Source organism: Leopardus geoffroyi, chromosome B4 (assembly GCF_018350155.1).
Source record: "Leopardus geoffroyi isolate Oge1 chromosome B4, O.geoffroyi_Oge1_pat1.0, whole genome shotgun sequence".
NCBI classification, from domain to species: Eukaryota; Metazoa; Chordata; class Mammalia; order Carnivora; family Felidae; genus Leopardus; species Leopardus geoffroyi.
Window position 1 is genome coordinate 121,609,790 of NC_059341.1, and position 23,923 is coordinate 121,633,712.

Sequence of the window (23,923 nt, forward strand, 5' to 3'; positions counted from 1 at the left end):
ATATATGTGTTATATACATACATATGTACATATATATACGCATATATATGTACATACAAATACATATATATGTATGTATGTATGTATAATACACACACACATACATATATATATATATTCCCTTTAAATTGTATTAAAGTAGAAATAAATGCACCTTTTTAGAAAGCATATTTTAAAGTTGACTTACCTCTCTGCCCCTTCCACATCTGATGTGAAAAGTCCTATCACAAAGTTCTGGTATTCATTTACTTGTTTTTGTCCCTTGACATCTCTCCACACACAAACACATGCACAGAGAAGGGATGGGCCTTTTGTGTCTGTATTATCTCTATCTTGTTCACTGTTGTATCCTCAGGGTCTAGCACAGTTCCTGTCAAATAACAAGTGTTCAGTATATATTTATAAATGAAAGAAGTATCCTATAACTTATGTTATTAAAACAGACTAAGTGTTAATAATTACTAATTAACTATCAGTCAACTATCATTAAAATCAGGATTTTGCTAGGTTCTTTTAGAAGCAAACATGTCTTTTTATGGCATTCAACATATCAAAACATTTTCTCAACTACCTTATTTTATATTCAGGATTACCTATGAGATAGCAAGGTTGGGTGTTAATAGTCCCAGAAAAAAAATGAAAAAGAAAAATGTTAGGCAGTTGTTTGAAGCCTGTCAGTGAGTTCATTATGGAAGCTGTTCTAATCTCACTATTTTGGGTTATGTTGACCATGCTGGGTTTTTTATTATAAGTTGCCTGCATACTGGTTGTTCCTCCTCTGTCAAGATTTGGTGGGGACACTGAAATACTAGAAGTGGATGTGCTTTGAGAATAGAAACATTATTTAATAATATTATGTGCTGTTCTCATATTCTTACATTTCATTGTTTTCGTGTAATATTATCAATGTCTTTGTGAAAACTTTCCATTTTACTTGAAATGATTCCAAAGACATTTGACACTGATTCCATGTTCTGACTTTACTTGGGAGTATATTGTGTCTATTGATTACAAGAATATTAGTTTTATTGAAACAGTGCTCAGAGATCTTGCAATTGTCACGTGAGGAGAAAAAAAACTACACATGTCCTTGGATTTTGTAAAATCCAGATTCTATCATTAATTGGTTGTTTGACCTCAGGCAAATTGCTCAACCTTGCTGGACCTACAGAAAGAGAGGGGCTGGGGCTGGGGACAGGTAATTGACTTGGGGTAAGATCAGTTGGAGGACAAAATCTAGGAATAAGTGTAAGTGAAACTAATGCTTTTAATGCTTCTCAGTTCTTTTCAAACCTATTCATTCTACAAATTTTAGTCATATTTGGTTATGAAATAGATCAGGATTTTGCTTATATTTTATCTTTTCTTTTTGCTGTGATAATATCATATTTTCATATTCTTCCATTTTGTGGTAATAAGACAAAGCACCACTGCCGAAACTTTTTGTCTGTCAGATATACTGATTCAATGCTAGTTTTATATGGAGAAGTCAGGCATAAAAGACAGGAAGTTAATTTTTGCCCAGATAGTGTATACTTTGTGCTTCAGCAATCTTTTTCTGAGTCAATGCAGAAAGCATTCTTTTTAACAAACTTTTGTTATGCATATATTCCCCACTGCCATTGTAGAAGATCCCTGAATTCTTATGCCTATAGGCTATTAGTCATATACTTATGGAGATTTTAGATATAAAGAACTATAAGGTCATCCAACATGAAGTCTTTTCTTTACAGATGAGCAAAGGGCAGCCCAGAGAGGATAGGTAAGTACCATGTAACTAGATTCAGGATGCCCAGGAACAGAAAGTCAGGGAAGACTTCCCAAGAGAAGCTTATACTGAAAAAGAAATTTAGAGGTAAGCGGAGAATAGTGAGATGAAGCTCTGTGAGCAGATGGCTGTGTTGCAGAAGTTTCCAGGCTTAGGAAAGAGTCGTGTGGGGGTGGGGGGCGGGGGGAAAGGGTAGGGGTGAGGAGAAGGGAGGTCCTGAGTCTGGAAGCAGCAATACATTCAAGGAATAGAGAAGTCAAAACATGAGAAATGGCTGGAAAATAAAAGGTAGGATCATGCAGAGCCTTGCACACCTGGTTGCAGCTTACTTGCAAGCAGAGGCATTGAAGGGACTAACCAAGGGAAGTCCAAAGGGAAGAAGAGAAACTGTTTACTATCATGCTTTAAAGCATCACACATCTGAAATTATCCGAGACAAGTGATGCTTTGAAGTCAGACTACCAAAGTTCAAATCTTAGCTATTCGGGTAGGTAGGAGTAAAGTTGCCTAACTTCTTTGTGCCCCAGGCTACTCATTTGTAAATAAGGATAATGATGTTACTCACCTCCTAAGATTTTGTGAGAGAGAGATGAAAATACACAAGTGCCTGGCATTAGGAGGGAGGCTCTAAGAGTTTTCTGACAGTAGTGGTTGTAGCAGTAATAACAACACATCTACAACCATTTTTTGAGCACCGCACAAAATATTCCACATGTATGGATACATAGATCCACAGTCCCTAACCAACAATTTTAAATTCCAAATGCTCTAAAAACCAAACGTTTTATCCAAAGTTTGACACAAACTTCTTTGGTGGCAAAACCTGACCTGAATGGATGTGAGGATATTTATGGCATTTTTTTATTCCTTAGTATGAATATGTGTACATTTCACTCTGGAAAAGAGTGTTGTGTTTGATTCTGAGTTCTGTCCCAGACCACGCTGGGAAAAATAGCACTATATTCTGTTCCAAACACAAACAATTCTGAATTCCAAAACACATATGACAGCAAGAGTTTCAGGTGAAGAACTGTGAATCTGTATTATGTCATTCATTCCTCAGCAAAACCCTTGATAGAGATATTTTCATCTCAGGCTTGCTGCCATCAAAACTGGGTTTCATCAGTGCCTGAGAGTCCCGCTCTTCATAGGAGATGGAGTTGGAATTTCAGTCTAGGATTGCCTGACTATGCGTTGAAGAATCAGACACATTTGTACACTCTCATATCTTATTTATGTTTATTAAATTTTTTAGTGCTTTGCATAGTTTAAATGTTTTTATTTTCTAAAGAGTCATAGTTTATGCTTCTAGGAAATAGAAGCATTTTCACAACCTGATAGTTTTCTAATACCTAGAGGTTTTATAGATAAAAGTCTCATTTTGTAATAATGGTGGTAGGAATAATGATTATTATTAATAATAATTTAATGGCAACTATAACTTATCAGGCACTCCTTGTGTGCCCAACATTTAGCAAAGTGCTTGGCCTGCATATCTTGTTTAATTCTTACATCAAACTAATGAGATAGGTATTATTCCCTATTTTATGAAGAGAAATTTGATCCTTAAAGACATTAAATAAATTGTCAACATGCACACAGAAAATAAGTAACAGGACTGGTATTTGAACCATACTCAATTCCAGGCACTGCATTGTTTTCTTTTTTTTTTTTTAAAGTCCCTCCTTTTTTTAAAAATAATGATTAAAATACAAATATATTTGGCAAAAGTACAAACAGTATAAATACTATACAACCTCCTATCCCAAAGAACAAGTCAACAATCTCACTTTCCAGTCCCCATCATCCAGTTTCTTTTGTATCATACAGAAATCTGCCTTGTACATACACACATACACCGCACACATTATTTTTTCAATACCCACATAAATCTATGCATTATTCTGTAGCTTAATTTTTTCAAATAGTAGCACATCACAGAAACCTTTCTTTATCAATACATATAGATCTAAATCATTGTTTCATATTTACATAGTATTTCAGTGCATCACATCGTGTAATTCATTAAACCAGACTCCTATTGGTGGCTATTTAAATTGTTTCTGATTATAGTTCTTACAGATGTTTCTGCAAATGGACATCTTTACAGAAACATTTCACACAGATGCAAACCTGTCTCTAAAATAAATTTCCTTGGGGTTCAGTCAGCTGAGCATCTGACTCTTGATTTCAGCTTAGGTCATAATTCCAGGGTTGTGGGATCAAGCCCCGCATCTTAAGCCCCTGCTTAAGATTCTCTCTCTCTCTCTGGTCCTCTGCCCCACTTGCATGCTGTCTCCCTCAATGAAATGAAATGAAATGAAATGAAATGAAATGAATGAAATGAAATAATAAAATAAAAAATTCCTTGCAGTCTAATTGCTGGGTTAAAAGAGTATTAGAGTTTTAGATGCTGAAAGATATTAAAAAATTACCCTCCAAGAATGTTTGCTTTTCTAAGAGTGTGTTCTGTCGAGCATTTTTAACCTTTACTCATTTGAGGATGAACATGATCATATTTTATATTGCAGTTTATATATTGGACTAACCCAGGGAAGTCCAAAGGGAGGAAGAGAAAAGTATTTACTATCATGCTTTAAAGCATCACACATCTGAAATTATCCGAGAATTATTTAAATTTAAATTTAAATTTAATTATTGGTAAGGGTGAATGCATTTTTGTATGCTTATAAAAACACTTTGTATTTCTAAAAACAGGCAGTCCATCCATATCCTCTATCCTTTCTTTCCATGAGGCTGTTGAATTTTTCTTATTGGTTTCAAGTGCTCTTTACATATTAATGATATGAGTCTTCTGTCTGTCTTTTATGTTGTGGATATTGTTCTGAGCTTGTAATTTGTCATTAAATCCTTTTTACGGTGTTTTTGGGCTGTAAAAAAAGTTGTTAATATTTATATAGTTAAATTTTTGTCTCTTCTTAATTCCAGTTTTGTTACTCTTGTTCAGGTGTACTAACAGAACAAGCAGCAGGTCCTTTGGGACAGAATCTAGAAGTGGAACCATACTCACAATACAACAATGTTCCATTTCCCCAAGTTCAACCACAGATTTCCTCATCGTCCTATTATTCCAACCTGGGTTTCTACCCCCAGCAGCCTGAAGAGTGGTATTCTCCTGGAATATATGAACTCAGGCGAATGCCAGCTGAGACTCTTTACCAGGGAGAGATTGAGGTAGCAGAGATTCCTGTAACAAAAAAGGCTCGAATGGGTACAACAACGGGGAGAATAAAAGGGGATGAATTATGTGTTGTTTGTGGAGACAGAGCATCTGGATACCATTATAATGCGCTGACCTGTGAGGGGTGCAAAGGTAAGCTTCTTTGGTCATTTTCTCCTTGTTCAAGTTTTACTGTGTTGGTTGTTGAGATATCTCAGACCGGATTCTTCCCTTTTCCCAGATAAGTTCCCATTTTCTCCTCCTCTGCTCCTACTTGTTACACATTTCTAGGAAAAGCCTTTTCAGAGCATTTAGCTTATATATAAACAAACTATTTCCTATTTATAACCTTACACATGGTTAAAAAGAATTTATGGATTGTGGGTTTTATAGGGGTGGGAGGTTGTTATTTTTTATTTTAATTTTTTTAATGTTTATTTTTGAGAGAAAAAGAGAGAGAGAGACAGAGCGTGAGTGGGGGAGGGGCAGAGAGAGAGGGAGACACAGAATCCAAAGCAGGCTCCAGTCTCTGAGCTGTCAGCACAGAGCCCCATGCGGGGCTCGAACCCACGAATCATGAGATCATGACCTGATCTGAAGTCGGACACTTAACTGACCGAGCCACCCGGTGCCTTAGGTTGTTTTCTTTTCCTTTTCTTAAAATTAAGATCAAGGAGAATAATACTTTATTATATAATGTATTTGTTATACCTCAGTAGTAAACTTATTAGTTCTCATGCTCATTCCCATTTTATAGATGAAGAAAGTGCAGCACAAGAAGTTAATCAACTTACTCAAGGCTTCACAGCTAATTAGAGGTGGAGCTTCAAAAGTATAGCTTATGAATCTAACTCCAGAGCATTTGCTATTAACCACTTGGCTACCATGTCTTTTAATCCTTGCCTACTAAATGATCATTCTACTCTTTGAGCTATTTGGTCAAGGCTAGTATTGACTAATTCAGTGGCCAAAGTATTGGTATTGTCTAGGCCAAGGAAATAGACTCCTGAAGTCAGTAACCTGGGTCGGCTCAACTCCTTACAGATGAGCACTTAGAGAAACCTTGTCCTCCTGAGAAGAATCTGGGGCATCCAGGGTAACTGGAGTGAAACCAGTGTGCCTAGGACAACCCTAAAAAACACTGACTTTAAAAGCACGCAGGGGAAGAGAATCCCCTAAAGGGTATAGAAGAAAGCCAGAGATGGGGGGGGGGGGCCTACCAGGAAAGTGCAGGGTCATAGGACAGAAGGGGACAGAAAAGTGGTCAAAAGAGAACTTGTCCTTGGGCAAGTTCAGGAAGGAAAAGCTGGAGCTGGATGTAGATATAATTTTTAAGAGCAAAAAAAAAAAAAAAAAAAAAAAAAAAAGCAGAGCTTTTTCATTGATTTTGACTTGAGACTTTGCCCCAGTGGTACGAGCAAAAGGACCAGAGTGCAAGGGAGATGAGATGGGGCCAGGATGAGCCCGTGTGCTACATTAGGGTACGCAATTTTTTTTTCTGTAAAGAGAGAGTAAATATTTTAGCGGTCTCTCTTGTGATTACTCAACTCTGCAAACACGGCCACATAAAGAAGGGGCATAGCCATGGCTTTATTTAACTTACAAAAATAGGTAAGGAAATTAAAAAAAAAAACAGGCAGCATGCCGAATTTGGCTCATAGGCCTAGCTGTAGTTTGCTGACCTTGTTCTGGACCAATGACTCTTGAGGGTGAGTATCTGCCTATTAACTAGAAGCTATATAGTGAGAGAGCACAAGAGTCAGGGCATGTATACAGGAAACATAAACTCATTTTGTGTAGCTGGGTTGAATTCAGTTTCAAGCCCTTGTGGAGCCTTTATTTCATTTAATTTAGGATTATTCTGCTCACCCTCACCCCCACCAAAAAAACTCTCACATTTCTCTGGGGTTTTGTCTAAATTCTGTGATTATCCAGGGTCAGGGAGGGATTGGGCACTGCAGGTGGGACTCTGGTCTCCAGTGTTGTTAACACAGTCCAGCATCTGCTGGGTGTTGTTCTAGCTGGTCTGCGGTGACCAGTGGGAAAGGTCTCTGAGGCTCCATCCCGGGGTCTTGAGTACATTCCTCCTTCCTGTCTGGCCTGCCTGCTGTCCTGCAACTCAGGTGGGGTGGGTTCCCGATGCTCCTGCAGTGTCGTGCTGGAAGACCTGGCTGCTCAGAGAAAACATGAAGCCATTTCATCTGCTCCCCTGCCACCCTGTGTGCAGGCAACACCCAGTGCCTCTCCGGGCTGTCTCCCGGGAAGGGTGCAAGAATTTTTCTGTTCTAGAACTCCTGAATGACATGGAGTTTCTATAATCTTTTAATACAAGCATCCCAGGATGCAGTCTGGGCGTGAAAAGGGGAAGGACAGAACTCAGGGCTTTTCACGTATCTAATATATGTCTTGACTCTTTTTTTTTAACTTCCTCTTTCTTTATTTACCCTTCCCAACTTGGGGAAATTTAGTGTCTGGGATCTGAAGGCTCAGATTGTGGTGACTAAAAACCAATAATGAGCTCCTTTGTGCTCTGTATATGTTCTCCTGAGGAAACAAATGAAAATGATCCTGGCTTAGTGGATAGGTAGGAGGTTCACAGCATAGGGTAGAGTACAAGGGGAAGAAGCAGGAGCCTATGCCAGGAAGGCCTAACAGCTTGGCCAACCCAGTCCCCTCACCTGGCACCCCTTGCATGTCTGTGCTTGCATGTCTGTGCTTACAAGATACAAAGTGAATTTTACTCTTTAACTTTCCATCAAAGAGAGTGTGTGAACTTTGGGGGTTCACAGGCATGCATTGAATCTAGACTCTGTAATTCTTGGCTGAGTATGCAAGTTACTTAATATATCGGTCAGAGTTCAGTGAAATAAAACAGAAACCAAAACTTCAAGCAGTAAGGAATGAATGCAGAAGAAGTTGGAAGGGCAGAGGAGCAGGTTCTATGCTGAGTCTCCAAGAGGATGCTTAGTGCACACACTGCCTGCCCGGGCCATTGCTATAGTCAACAAGATGGGGAAACAGGAAGCTAACACAGAACTGTTGGTTCCAGAAAGACACCACCTTAGCTGCCATCTTGGGACCAGGAAGCTGCCTCCACCATAATCACTGGCTCTAGAGACATGGCGTGCCAGTTAAATCTGTACATGTACATGATGAAGGCCCTGTGTCTTGCTTTTCAACATCCTCTAAGCTAGCAGCTGGAACCCAATATTGCTGCACAATTCCACAATCCTACTTGCCAGCAGAAACAGCAGTCTTATAAGGGCATCTGTCTGGAAGAGCTTAAATCATATGCACAATGTTAGCTGCAAGGGAGTCTGGGAAAGATTGTGTCCAATTTCTTGCCTTTATGATAGAGAATGTATGATAGATTAGAAGTAGGTACAGTGGATATCGAGCTAGCCAATCCTTAGTTTATGGACTATTTTGCTTCTCTGAGCCTCCAATCTGCAAAGAATGATAATATCAATTTAACAGGGTCTTTGTAGAATTCAGTTTAATTTTTATATTTTATAAGATTTTTTAAAGTTTATTTATTTTTGAGAGAGAGAGAGGGAGAGCAGGGGACGGGCAGAGAGAGAGGGAGACAGAATCCCAAGCAGGCACTGTGCTCGAGTCCCACACAGAGGCTAATGTGGTACTCGAACTCATGGAATTGTGAGATCATGACCTGAGCTGAAATCAAAAGTCAGATATTTAAGCGAGTAAGCTACCCAGACACCCCAGATTTTTATATTTTAAAGATCCTGGGAGCTCTCTTCCTTCAAGACTTCACTGCAGACCTGTCAGACTTGTGATACTCACACACACACACACACACACACACACACACACAAACACACACGAGAAAATTTTTAAAAACTTAAAAACAAAGCAAAGATCATGGTTAACATCCTGATTTCATTGGTCTCTATATCTGTTTCTGTTAGAAATATTTTAATTTTAATGCATGTTTTATTGTAGATATTTATGGCATCAATGAGAGTCATTGCAATACATTTTTAAAAGTATAATTGCAAGAACACAAGTATAACGCATTGACAATGACTGCCATTTGCTCAGCACTAGATTAAATCAAGAGCTTTCTTTTCCCCCAGTTATCAGTGGAACATACAAAAATGTGCTAATGTCTGGGGATGAATTTTGATTCAAACTTCAAGCCTCAACTAACAAAACTGATCTGCATCTGACTGGAAATTTCAAATGACCGCATTTTTAAATAGGTCACTGTCAGTCACATTCATCTCCAGGCCAGGAGTCTGCACCTATCAATGAGAGATTGAAAGAATTCTTAAAAGGCATTTTGTGAGTAAATGGGTAACCTGTTGTCCCTTCGAACACATTCTGACTTAGTTCTGAAGTTGTAGAAAAGACTCGATAGTTACAGAAACTATTCGGGTATGTAGAATAGATGCAGTGTTTCCAGTGGGCACTTTGTTTATGGGTCAGGGCTGAAGTGCCCTGATTCACACACAAACCTCCTGAAATCCTATTTGACTTTGGGGTCTGATTTTATGAGATCTGATAATAACCCTAATGAACTCTATAGGTCAAACTAGAATGTGATGCAAGGGGGTGGGGCTTATGCTATTTTACTGCGTTGGAAGCCTTTTGTAATAAGTGTAAAAATCACCTGGGTGGCTCAGTCGGTTGAGCATCTGACTCTTGATTTCGGCTCAGGCCATGATCTCATGGCTCATGAGTTTGAGTCCTGGGTCAGGCTCTGTGCTGACAGCATGGGGCCTGCCTGGGATTCTCTCTCTGCCTCTCCCCCACTCTCACTGTCTCTCAAAATAAATAAATAAAACTTTTTAAAAAATCACAAGAGTGGGATTCTGACAGCAGATGACCTGGATATCATCCGACCCTTCCCCCATGGCTGATTCTCTTCCCAGCTGTTCCAAGTTACTGAATATGTCTGGGCTTCAGACTTCTCACTTATAAAATGAGGATAATAATAAAGAGGAGGAGGAGGAGGAAGACCTTGAGAGGAGGATGATGGTGATGCTGCTCATAGATAAGATATATTAAATGATTATTATGTGCAGGCTTTATCTGGAGGCTTTGCATGTACTAACTCATGCTGCTCATAGATAAGATATATTAAATGATTATTACGTGCAGGCTTTATCTAGAGGCTTTGCATGTACTAACTCATTTAATCTTTGGGACATCCCTTTGAGGTAGGCACCTAGAGGCTGGTGGGAAGATTGAAGAAGATAATGTGTGTAAAGCAATTAACATAGTACTTGCCTATGGTGAACCCTCTGTAAATGTCCACTCTTATTACTATTATCATTGAGTTGTTGTGAAGAAAAAAAAAATGAGACATTGTTTTTGAAATATCTAGCTCAGTACCTGGCACACTTGAGTGCTCAGTAAGCCTTAGTTATTGCTGCTTTATTGGTGAATTCTTACTATTTTATTATTGTTATTCTATTCATCTGGCCTCCCAAATTTTGATCATACACTATCTCTCCTCCTATTAATTAATTAGTTAAGTCTCCAGCTCCTGAGAGTTTGAATTCATTAATTCAATTCTTTATTCAGCAACCATATGCCAGGCACTATTCTTTTTTAATTTTTTTTAATGTTTATTTTTGGGAGAGAGAGAGAGAGAGACAGAGAGTGAGTGGGGGAGGAGCAGAGAGAGGGAGACACAGAACCCAAAGCAGGGTCCAGGCTCTGAGCTGTCAACACAGAGCATGATGTGGGGCTTGAATCCACAAACCGTGAGATCATGACCTGAGCAGAAGTCGGACGCTTAACTGACTGAGCATCCAGGCGCCCCTGCCAGGCACTGTTCTAAGCATAGGAGATGCAATGGTGAACAAAACAGATAAAATTCCAGTTCTCTTCATTACCATTTTAAAGCAAAGCAAGGAAACAGTTTATGTAAAATAGACAAAAGGAGAAAACAGTAAGAAAGAAAAAAAAAAGATTAAAAAATATTAAAGCAACGAAATAGTATCAAAAAGAACATCCTTAAATAGTAATATGATGATTTCCAGTGGGCAAAAATGGAAATTTCAAATAAATATATAGCAATGATGCGAGACAAACCTAAGACAAAAATTACATTTAAACAAGGGAAAATGTTTAAATTAAATACATAAGCAATATGTAAATATGAAAGTAGGACTAAAAAAACCCTCTAGTTGGCATAAGCCTTCAACTCCTGGAGTTTGCCTACCTTGGAGTTTATATGGCTCTTAAAGACGGTAAAAGCAAGGTAACGCAGGGCATTGTTACCCCTCCCTTCATTTTCCCAATAAAAGCGCTGACCTCCACCTCTGTCATCTTTGAGATGATCAAGTATAACCCTTTCAATGAGGGGTTGAAAAAAACTCTATGTGACAGTTATCTCTTTTTTTAGAGAGGGACTTTACCTTTTGTTTTATTAAGTAAATGTAGAAATATAGCTACCTATCTTTTCTCCTCCTGGGATGGGAAAGAAAAGCAAAAAGAGAGAGAGAGAGAGAGAGGAATCAAAGCAGCAAAAACAAAACAAAAAACAAACCCAAAAAACAAAAAAAAACAGACCCCAAAAAACAACAGGAGCAAGAACAAAGCATACTTGGGAATCACTCAATAAATTATCCTTTCATATTAACATTGCTAAAATTATTATTATTTTTTTTTAATTTTTTTTTCAATGTTTATTTATTTTTGGGACAGAGAGAGACAGAGCATGAACGGGGGAGGGGCAGAGAGAGAGGGAGACACAGAATCGGAAACAGGCTCCAGGCTCTGAGCCATCAGCCCAGAGACTGACGCGGGGCTCGAACTCCCGGACCGCGAGATCGTGACCTGGCTGAAGTCGGATGCTTAACCGACTGCGCCACCCAGGCGCCCCAACATTGCTAAAATTATTGAAAAAATATACATTAATGGGCTCAAACAAATTGGGGAACCTAATGACTTTGTTTCTGTTATGGCATTCTGTTATAGACTGTTTATTTCATTTATCTTTATAATGGCTCCAGTAGATGGTATTATCATTTCCTTTTTGCAAATAAAGATACCAACACTCAGAGACTTGTCCAGGCCTCACAGCTATAAAAGATTGGGGTAGAATGGGTAGTCAAATCTCCAGGACTCCTGAGCTATACTTTGCCCTCTGTGCTGTCCTTCCTTGTATCCTTTTGTCAGTGACTTTCTGAAGACATTCAACACTAAAGCATATGCAAGGAAAATGAGTGTTTCAAAAGTTGGTTCTGTGTTTAAGGAAAAAACACACCAACAAAGAGAAAACCAAATGAAATCTAGATGATGGTGAATCTAAACCCATTGGTCATTTGACAGAATGGTCTCCTGGTGTTCTCCACCAATATACTTTCCCAAAGTACTCACAACTATGAATCATTGAACAACACTCACTTGTGTACAAAATAGACCATCCTCTTTTTAAAAAATGTTTATTTCTTTTTGAGAGAGAGAGACAGAGAGTGAGTGGGGGAGGAGCAGAATCCTACAGAATCCAAAGTAGGCTCCAGGCTCCGAGCTGTCAGCACAGAGCCCAACGTGGGCTCGAACCCACAAGCTGTGAAATCTATGACCTGAGCCGAAGTCAGATGCCCAACTGACTGAGCCACCCAGGCACCCCAAAATAGACCATCCTCTTAGTAACTAAGTAGGGTTGTTAGCCCCTTGCACACATAGAAATGACAATGACTAGTCATATCACTTTTAAAAAATAAAGAATGAAGCATCTAAGTGTCTTCATTTCTAATTGTGATATACAAGAGCATTAAAATATATAATTTAAGAAGGGCCTTTGTGGAAGCTTGCCTTGCAGTGTCTTACACTTTGACCCTGTACCTTCTATTAATAGGTTAAGGTGAAAGGAGGAATAGACTCAAGAGTTGCCTCCCAGGCAAACTCCCACAAAGGCACTTCTCAAATGACTTTAGAAAGGACAGTCATGTCATTAAGGAGTCTCTGAGATTCCCTGTTCACCCCTCTGAGGAAGCTGTTTGTGTTTGTGCAGCCTGCTTTTAGCAATCTGGAGGGAGGATAAGATGTGTGTTGGATAGAATGTTTCAGTCCTTGTCTTCTAGGCCATTCCTCCTGAGCATCGCCCTCCCACTCTGGTTTATATCATTGCTTGAGACTGCATGCAAATACTACTACCATCCATGGCTTGGATGGCAAACTTTTTGTAAAGGGCCGGATAGTCAATATTTTAGGCTTCATGGGTACTAAGGTCTCTGTCACAATTATTTGACTGTCATTGTAATGTGAAAGCAGACATGCATATAAATGAATGAGCTTGGCTGTGTTCCAATAAAACTTTATTTATGAACACTAAAATTTGTCAAAAATTTTACATACCACAAAATACTTTTCTTTTCTCCAACCACTAATCATGTAAAAACCATTCTTAGGTTGCAGCACATGCAGAAATAAGCAAGGCGTGGAATTTTCCCTTCATGTTGTGGTTAGCTAACTCCTGGCTTAGTACAGGACTCCTTCTGAATGCTTGTAGGCCATGAGCATCTTGTATCTGAACTTGGAGTTTCCTCCATTACTCCTAATCCTACATTCTTCACCTGTCTTGGGCAATGTTTATTCATAAATTTACTCTGTTTCCTAGCTTTCAGAGATTCATCAACATTTTTGATACACTGAGGGAGTTGTACTCTAACTCTTAGAGACTGCTGTTTCATCAACTTTTCTTACTTTGTGGTATTTTTGACTGAAGGGAGTATAGAAGTTTGACGCATGTCCTTTGGCTACTAAGTTGTTTGTAGATTTGACTACTTTGAAAGGATGTTAGGTAACTTCCCCAAGTAATTCAAAGTCAGTCCTTTAAAAAATTTATTTAAGAAAAAAAGTCAGTAGGGATTGTAGTTGGTAAAAGTAAGTGTTGGAAAAGTCAGATGAATTTTTTTTGCCTGTGTGTGGCTCCCCAACAGATTAAAGGGGGAAAAACTTAAAATTACTATTAGCATTAACTAGTCAATAATAATTTTCATCACAAGAAACAACTGGTGTTGGAAAGGATGTGGAGAAAACGGAACCTCTTGGACTTTGGTGGGAATGCAACCTTGTGAAGCCACTATAGAAAACAGTGTGGAGATTCCTCAGAAAGCTAAAAATAGGGGCACCTGGGTGGCTCAGTCAGTTAAGCATCTGTCTTTGGCTCAGGTCACGATCTCACAGTTTGTGGGTTCAAGCCCCATGTCAGGCTCTGTGCTGACAGCTCAGAGCCTGGAACCTGCTTAGGATACTGAGTCTCCCTCTCTCTCTGCTCCTCCCCTGCTCACTTTCTGTCTCTCTCTCAAAAATAAGTGAACATTAAAAAAAAATTTTTTTAAGTTAGAAATAGAACTACTCTATGTTCCAGTAATCACACTACTAGGTATTTACTCAAAAAAAATAAAAAAAAAACATTAATTCAAAGGGATACATGCACCCCTGTGTTTATAGTAGCATTATTTACAAAAGCCAAGATAGGGAAGCAGCCCATGTATCGTCCATCAATAGGTGAATGGATAAAGAAGATGTGTATATATATATATATATATATATATATATATATATATATACACAATGGAATATTATTTGCCCATAAAAAAGAATGAAACCTTGTCATTTACAACAATGTGGATGAAGCTAGAGAGTATAATGCTAAGTGAAATAAGTCAGTCAGAGAAAGACAAATGCCATATGATTTCATTCATATGTGGAATTTAAGAAACAAAAACAAATGATCAAAGGGAAAAAGAAACCAAGAAACACTCTTAATTATTGAGAACAAACTGAAGGTTATCAGAAGGGAAGGAGTGGGGGATGGGTGAAATAGGTGATGGAGATTAAGGAGTGCACCTGTCATGCTGAGCACTGGGTGATGTATAGAAGTGTTGACTCATTGTATTCTACACCTGAAACTAATATAACACTGTATGTTAACTAATGAATTAAAAGAAAGCTTAAAAAATAGTAATTTTCATCAATTTCATTTCAGAAGTGTGAGGGTTGCTTTTTCAAAAATAATAGTCTGAAACAGCTCCTACTAGGTGATCAGGAGTCTATTATCAAGTTCTAAAAATTTCAGCAAGCAGCTCAAGGAGAAGCGCTGAGATCTTTAAGAAATTGTGTAATGGAGACCAAAGCTTACCTTTTTGTATTGGCTCCCTCTTCTCTAGTTTGTAGCCATTGCATAGTTTCCTAATAATGAATCTGTGGTGGAAAAGACACCTGGGTTGGAGGAGGGAGAATAGGGTGTTTTGAACAGTTTTGGATATACAGAAGAAACCATGGAGCACTTAACACTTGGTGTGGGATTGGGGGAAATTAATGTCTAAAGACCATTTTTAGCAATATGAACTCCTTACTAGAAAGATAGCCTAATGTAGAGGGGTTAAGAACACAGAGTTTGGAACTGAACCTATCAGCGTTCAGATCTAAGTTCCACCATTTATTATCTGTAGAACCTTGAGCAAGTGCTTCATCTCTCTGTAGCGCAGTCTCCTTAGTTATGAGAGAGAGATAATAATAGAATCTATTTCATAGGATTGTTATGAATAGTAAATGAATCACCATAAGCAAAGTGTTTAGAACAGTGCCTGATACAAAGTAAGTTCTATATAAGAAGGTGGAGGAGTTCTTGTTATTCTACAGTGTGCTGAGATAGACCTAAAGCCTGACTCTATTTAAGCCATATTGGATGTAGAGATCACTAGTTATTCAGCTCTGTGCATTTGTTGCTGTGTAAAAAGTGTGGGAACCCTCAAAGTTTTAAACAGCCAATACTTTATTGATTTCAAAGTAATGGGTAGCTACTGTCAGTCACTAGAGTCTGATGTGTACATGTGCACTGTGTGCACATATGTGTGCACACTTACACATATGTATATAGGAGTTGTGAATAGGCTATGGTATGTGAGTTATATCTGTATAAAGAAGCAGAGAAGCAGAATGTGCAATATTATGCATATTTGAGGGATCCATTTTACTATCCTATAGACATTCTCCAGGAATCCCCCAGCACTACACATTCCTCAGATGACAGTGCCAGGTCTGTCTACTCATCTTTCATTACCAGGAAGCCTCTGTTCCTCAGTGAATTTCCTTTCCATTCATTTTCAAATGACTTTCCTGGGCATTGTTAAATATGCACAAGATAGAGGCAGAGGTATGTGTATGGATGATTTGCATAAGTATAAATACAGTATATGTACCCATATTTAAGTGATATAATGATAGTATTGTGTTGCCGCCTAAGAGTGAAAGCTAATTAATTCAGCTATTGAGATGATAATGATTTCTTTCTCAGTTAATACCAGAGTTAAAAAAAACCTGCAGAATTGTCCTAGCACTCTTCCTTTGATTCATCTTGGAATAAGGAGGTTTATTTCTGTTAACTATTGAGTTATCAGTATCTATGGTGGTTTTAAATTGAATCATTCCTGGGAAGGGCTGAATATTTGTGGAAGACTGACTCAGGTCGACTAATACGGTCATTGAGCTCAATGATTTGGTACCAGGAAATACATTTTTCCTTCCTTCCTTCCTTCCTTCCTTCCTTCCTTCCTTCCTTCCCTTGCCTAGAGTCTCTTTTAAAATACATGCTTTGGTATTTGCACTCCCAATATCAATGTTGATCTGAAGCACAAAATCTTTTTTTAGACTTTGTGTGGTTGGATTTGACATTTAGGAAAATGGTAAGATCTTTCCTACTGAAAGTTACACCAGCTGACAATTTCACAAGCAAGTCTATGACTTTTTTTTAACCTTGCTATCTCTAACTTTTCCTTCTGCCTCTGTTTTTATGTTGAGTTAGTTACCAAGTCATGAGTTCCTCCCTTTCCTCTTCTCTTTTCTTACCCTCCAGCCAGTTCAGGCACTAATAACCTCTGGGCTGGTCTACTTTTCTTCACCTTGCACCAAGGATTCTTCCCAACATGGAGGTTAGGTCACACCCTCTTCTTCCAAAATCCTCTAATGGTTTCTCTCTTTCTGCACGGTAAAGACTCAATTGTGGCATTGAAGGGCATTTATATTCATTCTGTCCCACTACATGCCCTCACCCACCTCTCACTAATTCTCCCTACATTCTACCCTTCCACCAAAATAGACTATCCACTCTTCCCTGGAATTTCCATAACTTGTTGCCTCTTCTCATTTCCCAGACTGTGCTTCCTCCCTCACAGTCCATGTTTCAAAACTCTACTTACTCTTCAACATCCAGCTCAAATTCTACTCCTTCCTGAATTCTCTGATTTCCCCTACCTGGAATTAATCAGGGCCATTCCTAGACCCTATAATGCCTTTTCCTCTCAAGACACTTGATTTCTAGGTGTTGAGACATTGTCATATTTATTTTACTAGAACAAATTTTTATTGCCTTCTGCAGGAAAAATTGTCATAACAAATGTACAAATCTCCATGTCTGTGATGGAATTGCTGCCTCCTCTGAATGTGACAGTATGTTCATAAGCATATAATGTGGCCTTGAAATGATCACTTTTTCATCTACATTCCAATTATTTATTACTTAATTAGCTATCCTATCACTCTGTCTTATATTATGCTGTAAATGTACTTCTTCTCTGTCTTCTAAGTTGGAAACTCTGAGGACAAGGGTTGTCTTATTTATCTGGACGTCTCCCAGGTTAGAGAATGTAGCTTTCAGGTGGTAGGTACTTAATATTGTTATTCTATTCTCTTGTAACATAAGAGAGACAATTATGATATAGTGGTTGGGAGTGTGGCCTTTGGTCCATGACTGCCTGGGTTTGAATCCTCCTAATCCACTTATTAACCATGTGATCATGGCCAAAATGCTTAATTTCTCTGTGCGTTTTCCCCACATTCTGTAATATGGGGACATATAATATTATATTCATCATAAAATTGATATGGAGTTTAAATAACTAAATACAGGTGAAATAGAACAAAAGCTAGTGAGTGCTTAATAAATGTTAGCTATTATTCTGACAGGCTGTTAAAATAGGAAAGACTCTTGCTATCTCAGTTTTGGCACTAGTTGCTACATCCAAAGTGAGCCCATCTTGCAGTCAGTAGTCAAGAAATGGTTAAAACCTCACCTAGTTTGAGGTATGAAGTGTGCAGGAGTTGGAAATTCTAGAGTATAGTCTTTAAAGATTTTGGAGCATGTGACTAGTGTGCTATAGATCCCATTCCCCATTGCAAAGGAGTGGGCAGATGGGATACAGATGTCTGCCTTGGGGACCACCACTGAAAGTATGGTACTTTTGTGAGAATTAGGAGAACGTGTCCCACCCTTCTCAGGTGTAATCTATACAGTAAGGAGGCCCTCCTGCCCCAGGCGCAATGAAAGGGTCTTCAACAGGATCCCTTGAGGAGATTGATACGTATCCCTTACGGCTGAGGGACACAGGAGACTGGCATCTGACTTTCACCTGAGAAGTTGAAAGGGCAGGAGGTATGGTGGCTGACTGCTTATGGGTAAGTGGGAGAGATTTCTCCTCCCAGCAGTTTGCTGGACCAAAAAAAGCTGGCACGGGGTCATTATCATCAGCTCATGACAAGAAGGCAACATGGAGGGACCCAGAGTACAGAGGATGGTGGTGAATTGCCAAATTCCTACATGCGGAAGAAGGAGATAGAAGCCCCTGGCTAGAATAGAGATGTACTTGTCCTCATTGAGGACTTGCAAAGGAATGGATCTCAGTGGTGGGCATTCTCTAAAGAACCCAACTCCAAGAGAGAAGGAGTCAATTTCAGAAACTTGCAGGGCACAAGCCAGCCAAGTAAGCACTTTCCTGTCACTTCTTCCCATGCCTCCCCAAATCCTCTCCTTATTCACACTCCACCTTGAGTCTGGAAGTGTCAGAAATTATGGTTATCCAGGTGGAGGATGAAGAGTAAAAGTAGAAAGTGGGAGAAAAAAGAAACTGAAAGAAAGGCATTTGTGTTCCCTCCCCACCTGCAGCTTAACTGTTGCAGGCTGGCAACGGTGGCTCCATCGTCTCAGGGGAGATGTTTGCTTTTAAATCAAGGTTGGCATTTGTATTACTGCACCAGGCTGGGCATGTTAAGAACTGAACTGAAACCTTGAATGTGACCTCTCCCAGTCTGCCTGGTAAACAGCAACTTGTTTTGCAAGGATTAGCGCAACACTTGCTTCCAAGTCTGATCTCTTCACCCAGAACGGACCATTTTCCCTCCCTCTTCTGCCCCAACACAGACCAGGAACACCTAATTTCACTTGTTTGATTGCTTGCATGGCTTTGCCCTCCACTAGGCTGTAAACTCAAAGAGGGCAGGGATGATTTACTCGCCTTCGGACCACCAGTATCTAGAGCTCACTGGAACACAATGGTCTTCCAGTAAAGATGTAATGAAAGTAACCATTCTTAAAAAAAAAAAAGCAAGATTTTCTTTAAGAGAGGCTACAGTTCAAACATGTCTTTATCTTTGAGATAGAGATTGAAAACAGCAGGCTTCTGGAAGTCACAGTGCAGTTGAAGTTATCCGTCACCAGTCCACCTGAAGATTGCCTGGATGTTTGGCGGGGGTTCCTGAGAAAATGCTCTGGCATCCCTTAATCCTAATATGTTTTTCTGAGTGGAAGTTGTTAGGATAGTTTTTATTCCGTTCTGTGTTTCTTTCACAGGTTTCTTCAGGAGAAGCATTACCAAAAATGCCGTATACAAGTGTAAAAATGGGGGCAACTGTGTGATGGACATGTACATGCGACGAAAGTGCCAAGAGTGTCGCCTAAGGAAATGCAAAGAGATGGGAATGTTGGCTGAATGTATGTATACAGGTATTCACAGCAAGCAATTAAATTCCACTAAAAATCTAAGGAGGCAGATGGCAGGTAACTCACATGATTAGAATGGTACTTCACATATTAAAGAAGGGATTTACTAAGCCATCAAAGTTCTTGAAAAGGGTAATGAACCACTGAAATTGTCCAAAGTGTCAGCTAAAGAGCATTTTGTTCACCTGAAAGAAACAGTTTTTTGTTATTCATTGTTGCAAGGAATCATATGTGGAGTGAGGTGGCATTAATCTACAGTAGCTTCCAAGAATGATAGCAGTCTAAAAGTTTTCTCCAAATGTGATTTAATATCTTTCTTATTGTTTAATTAGCATAAACATTCACAGTTGTGGGAAAGATTAAGAATGCTTTATAAAGTATAACTGCCTCTGAATTGTCTAAATAGAGTTTTAAACCAAGTCATTTTATTAGTAGTCCTTCTTCTCTTAGTGCAGCTTTGAACCAATTTGTATAGGTTTACACAGGAAATTAACTACTGTGAGTTTTAATATAATTTGGCCCTTTGATCTGATAAAGAGACACTGTATTAACTGCTGGCTTTGTGAGGAACCATAATCTTCATCAATTTGGAATGCATGCTAGTATATAATGTATTAATTTTTCATTCTGCAAATTCTACAGGCCACTCAGATTTTGAGATATGGCCCATTCCTCCTCAAAAAACAAATGACAAACAAATGTCACCAAGGGGATGATAACATTCAGGGAGGGAATGCCACATGGAATAAAAGCCTTTGGAAGGTGACTCCAATTCTATTGTTCCCAAACTGTACAAGCAACTGGGATGGACCCAGAGAAATAATGTGTGCATGAGGGGGAAAAATAGGTCAGTGTAAATAATCCAGCTCTGGTGGATGAAAGTTTTATAGTAGATGATCACTATCTCCTCTTAGCATATGAAACAAGAGACTGCAAGAGGGATGACTGCTGGAATCCAATCCTGCAATGGAAACGCTTACTTTGATACTGGATGGTTCATGTTGCTCATCACTTAAATATGAACTTGTTCCAACGGAAGCACTGAGGACATTTTTCAACACTCCACTTATAGAAGTCTATCATATTATTTATGAACACAAACTTGTCCAGTAACAGATGCAGAGCTTTCATCTGATCTTGTAAAATAAATGCCCTGGACAAAGAAATTCCTGGAATTTCTCATTAACATTGGAGAATATGGAGGTTAAATGGGACTATGGAAGATTGTTTTGCATTATTTTTTATAGCTCTGTTAAGTGTAAATTAATGATGATATTGCATAATTATTCAGAAGAAAATTTCAAAGTCCCCTTGACTTATTTTCATCTCTATGTCCTCAATAATTTACACAGTTCTGAAAATTAACAAGATTTAAAAATTTTCTCTGAAGGATGTTGACATTTGTTTTACACAGCACGTGTTTACTTACGTGTGTTTAATGTGAAACTGAATATGCTTTTTATGGTACAGTTATATAAACATGGATGAGAATAGTATTAGTTGTGAAACACTAGCTTTCAGGGTCCACTAGACTAGGAATAGGGAGGGTGTTGTTCCCTTTTTATTTACTGAATATCTTGCATTTCTACAATGCTTTGGTATTACAAATTCTTTATATAAAGTACATTTTTTTAAAGAAGACCCAATTGTACTTAATCTACACAAAACTCTTAGGTAGATATTACTTCTGTTTTACAAGTGAAGAAAGTGAGACTCACAGAGGGATAAATTTCTTGTTCAAGTCCAAGTCTTAAAATTCAAAAGGGCTAGAATTAGCTCTGTGCCAAATTGCACAGATGTGAGCAGACTACACATCAGCTGCCTCATGACCACGCACCCACTAGAACTTCATGGTGAAGTCTCTGTTTTTTATTTTGTCAGGCTTGTTAACTGAAATTCAGTGTAAATCTAAACGACTAAGAAAAAATGTGAAGCAGCATGCAGATCAGACCATTAATGAAGACAGTGAAGGTCGAGATTTGCGACAAGTGACCTCGACGACTAAGTCATGCAGGGTAATACCATGCAATGGTGTCGGCTAAAGCCAGAAGGAGCTGAGCTTCTGGCATGTAGTGATTAATGTGAAATGTTGCAGCTTGGGAGTGAACAGTCAAATAACGCTTGAGACGTCTTTGGTGTAAAAAAAGGTGGTTTTATTAAAGCATGGGGACAGGACCTGTGGGCACAAAGAGCAGCACTGGGATTATGAGAAATGACTGATTATACACTTTCAAGTTGGGAGAGGGTTAGAGATAAGGTTAGTCTCTAAGGAATTTGTAAGCAAGTGTCCAGGATCTCCAGGGGTCATTTATATTGTCTAGTAAACCCTTGTCATGAGACCCTTCAGATGTATATCAGTGGGCAAATGCTTGGAGGTTGATTGCTAACATATATCTTTGGGGGTGGGTAGAGATAAAGGAAGTTTCCAAAGGGATTTTTATGTGTTAAAGAAGACTTACAGGATCCTGGAGGTCGGGCTAATGTCAAGCAAAGGTTGCCTTTTGCCTCTAGTGAAGTATTAACATTGAGGCAGTTGAGTTCCTGGAGGAAGGTCACCTTGCCTGTCCCAAGTACTTGTCAATGGGCTGCAAAGGAAATTTAATTTTTTCTATATTTCTTTTGCCTTTGTTATCCACATCAGTGATCTGGTTGGGAGGCTTTAGAATTAGAGCCACAGCCACAAGCAGAATTTCATTTCAATTGTGTATTAAATAGTTTTCTTTTTAATCAAGAAAGTAATACCTGCTTTGGTCTAGAAATTCAAATAATAGCAGTAAATCAGGTAAAAAAGTGAAAGCTCTCCATTTCTCTGGCTCCATTCCACTCCTACTACCAAGAGGTTGCCAGTAGAATTAGTTCAGTGTATAGAATGGATTTTTCAGGTTGAGTTTTGATGACCTCTTTCTTTTCCCTGTCATTGAGAAGGGAGGCCTACAGTGGGAAGGAGATGTACTCAGTAGAGGTTTGCTGATTAGTCCCTATCAATGGGTAAAATTTGGTGGATACGCATCTTTGGAACAACAGAGAGAAGCCTTTCCCAATGAACTCACAATTTTCTTATGCTCAAATTTCTTATGCAAGAAGTTCTTTGAACAAGTTGAGACAAAATAGAGGAACAGCATCTTGGATGATTAACTAAACACATTGTGATAATCCACAGGGTATATGGAGGAACTTTAATTTGCCATTAGTTGAGAAAACAAAAATCCATGATTATTTAAGTCACACTCTTCTTAATATTGATTGTACTACTAACAAGGAAAACTTCATCCACATTAGTTTTCCAAGTATAGTATTTTGCATTCATTTGAGAAAAAAAATAATTTTATATCAAAGTGTTATTTTGCCATAGTACTTCATCAATAACACTTTTTGGTATAAGGAAGCAAAGAGCTGACACAATTATCCACACTCTTCAAAATGTGCTAGTAAAGGAGAAAGTGATAGTTGGTGTCTGAATTGTCCAGATTGATGACTTTCTACTTCAGAGCTAGGTAAACATTTTTTTTTCTGTAAACGGTCAGATATTTTAGGCTTTGGCTACAAGGTTTCCATGACAACTATTGAACTCTGCTATTTTAGTGTAGAAGTAGTGTATATAACACATAAACAAATGAACGTGGTTGTGTTCCAGTAGAGTCAGGTAGATTTGGTAGATGGGCCATAGTTTGTCAACTCCTGCCCTATATGAATGCCCTTAATTGGATTCTCTATTTTATATGTGGGAACTTTTCCTTAGTGACTAAACCTTGAACTTTCACTGAACTTTTCTATGAATGGTGTTGATAGGGTTCAAATCTAGACTATTATTTATCCCCAAGATATACATGAAATGAATATTTTGTTATCCCTATTTTACATATAGAAAAATGAACAATTTGGGACCCATTTAGTGAATTGTGATATGCTTGATCAAGGACCCAGAGTAAGCCATTACAGTGCACACTGTATCAGAGTGCAGAGTTCCTGCCATATTTAGGGCTTTTATCAATAATTTCTGAGATTAGTGTACTCCAGTTGAATGTGCATATAGGAAAAGTGCATTATAACCACCCTCGCTAATACCTTTTATTTTTTTGCCAGTGTAGGAGAAAACTGAACTCACCCCAGATCAACAGAATCTTCTTCATTATATTATGGATTCATATAGCAAACAGAGGATGCCTCAGGAAATAACAAATAAAATTGTACGTACAAATATCTAAAAATGCATAGG

General features: G+C 38.6%; 1 protein-coding gene across 5 annotated transcripts in view; it reads left to right on the forward strand.

Moving 5' to 3' along the window:
• The window catches only part of NR1H4 (nuclear receptor subfamily 1 group H member 4), a 75,497-nt gene that overhangs the window by 29,359 nt on the left and 22,215 nt on the right, over positions 1–23,923 (forward strand). For 2 of the 5 annotated variants that reach the window (XM_045463786.1, XM_045463783.1), the window contains 4 exons: positions 4,737–5,102; positions 19,558–19,710; positions 21,589–21,722; positions 23,796–23,894. In XM_045463786.1, the coding sequence (XP_045319742.1) occupies positions 4,737–5,102; positions 19,558–19,710; positions 21,589–21,722; positions 23,796–23,894 (752 nt within the window). The remainder of the gene's footprint in view (positions 1–4,736; positions 5,103–19,557; positions 19,711–21,588; positions 21,723–23,795; positions 23,895–23,923) is intronic. The other 3 variants (XM_045463787.1, XM_045463784.1, XM_045463788.1) reach the window with 2 other exon arrangements.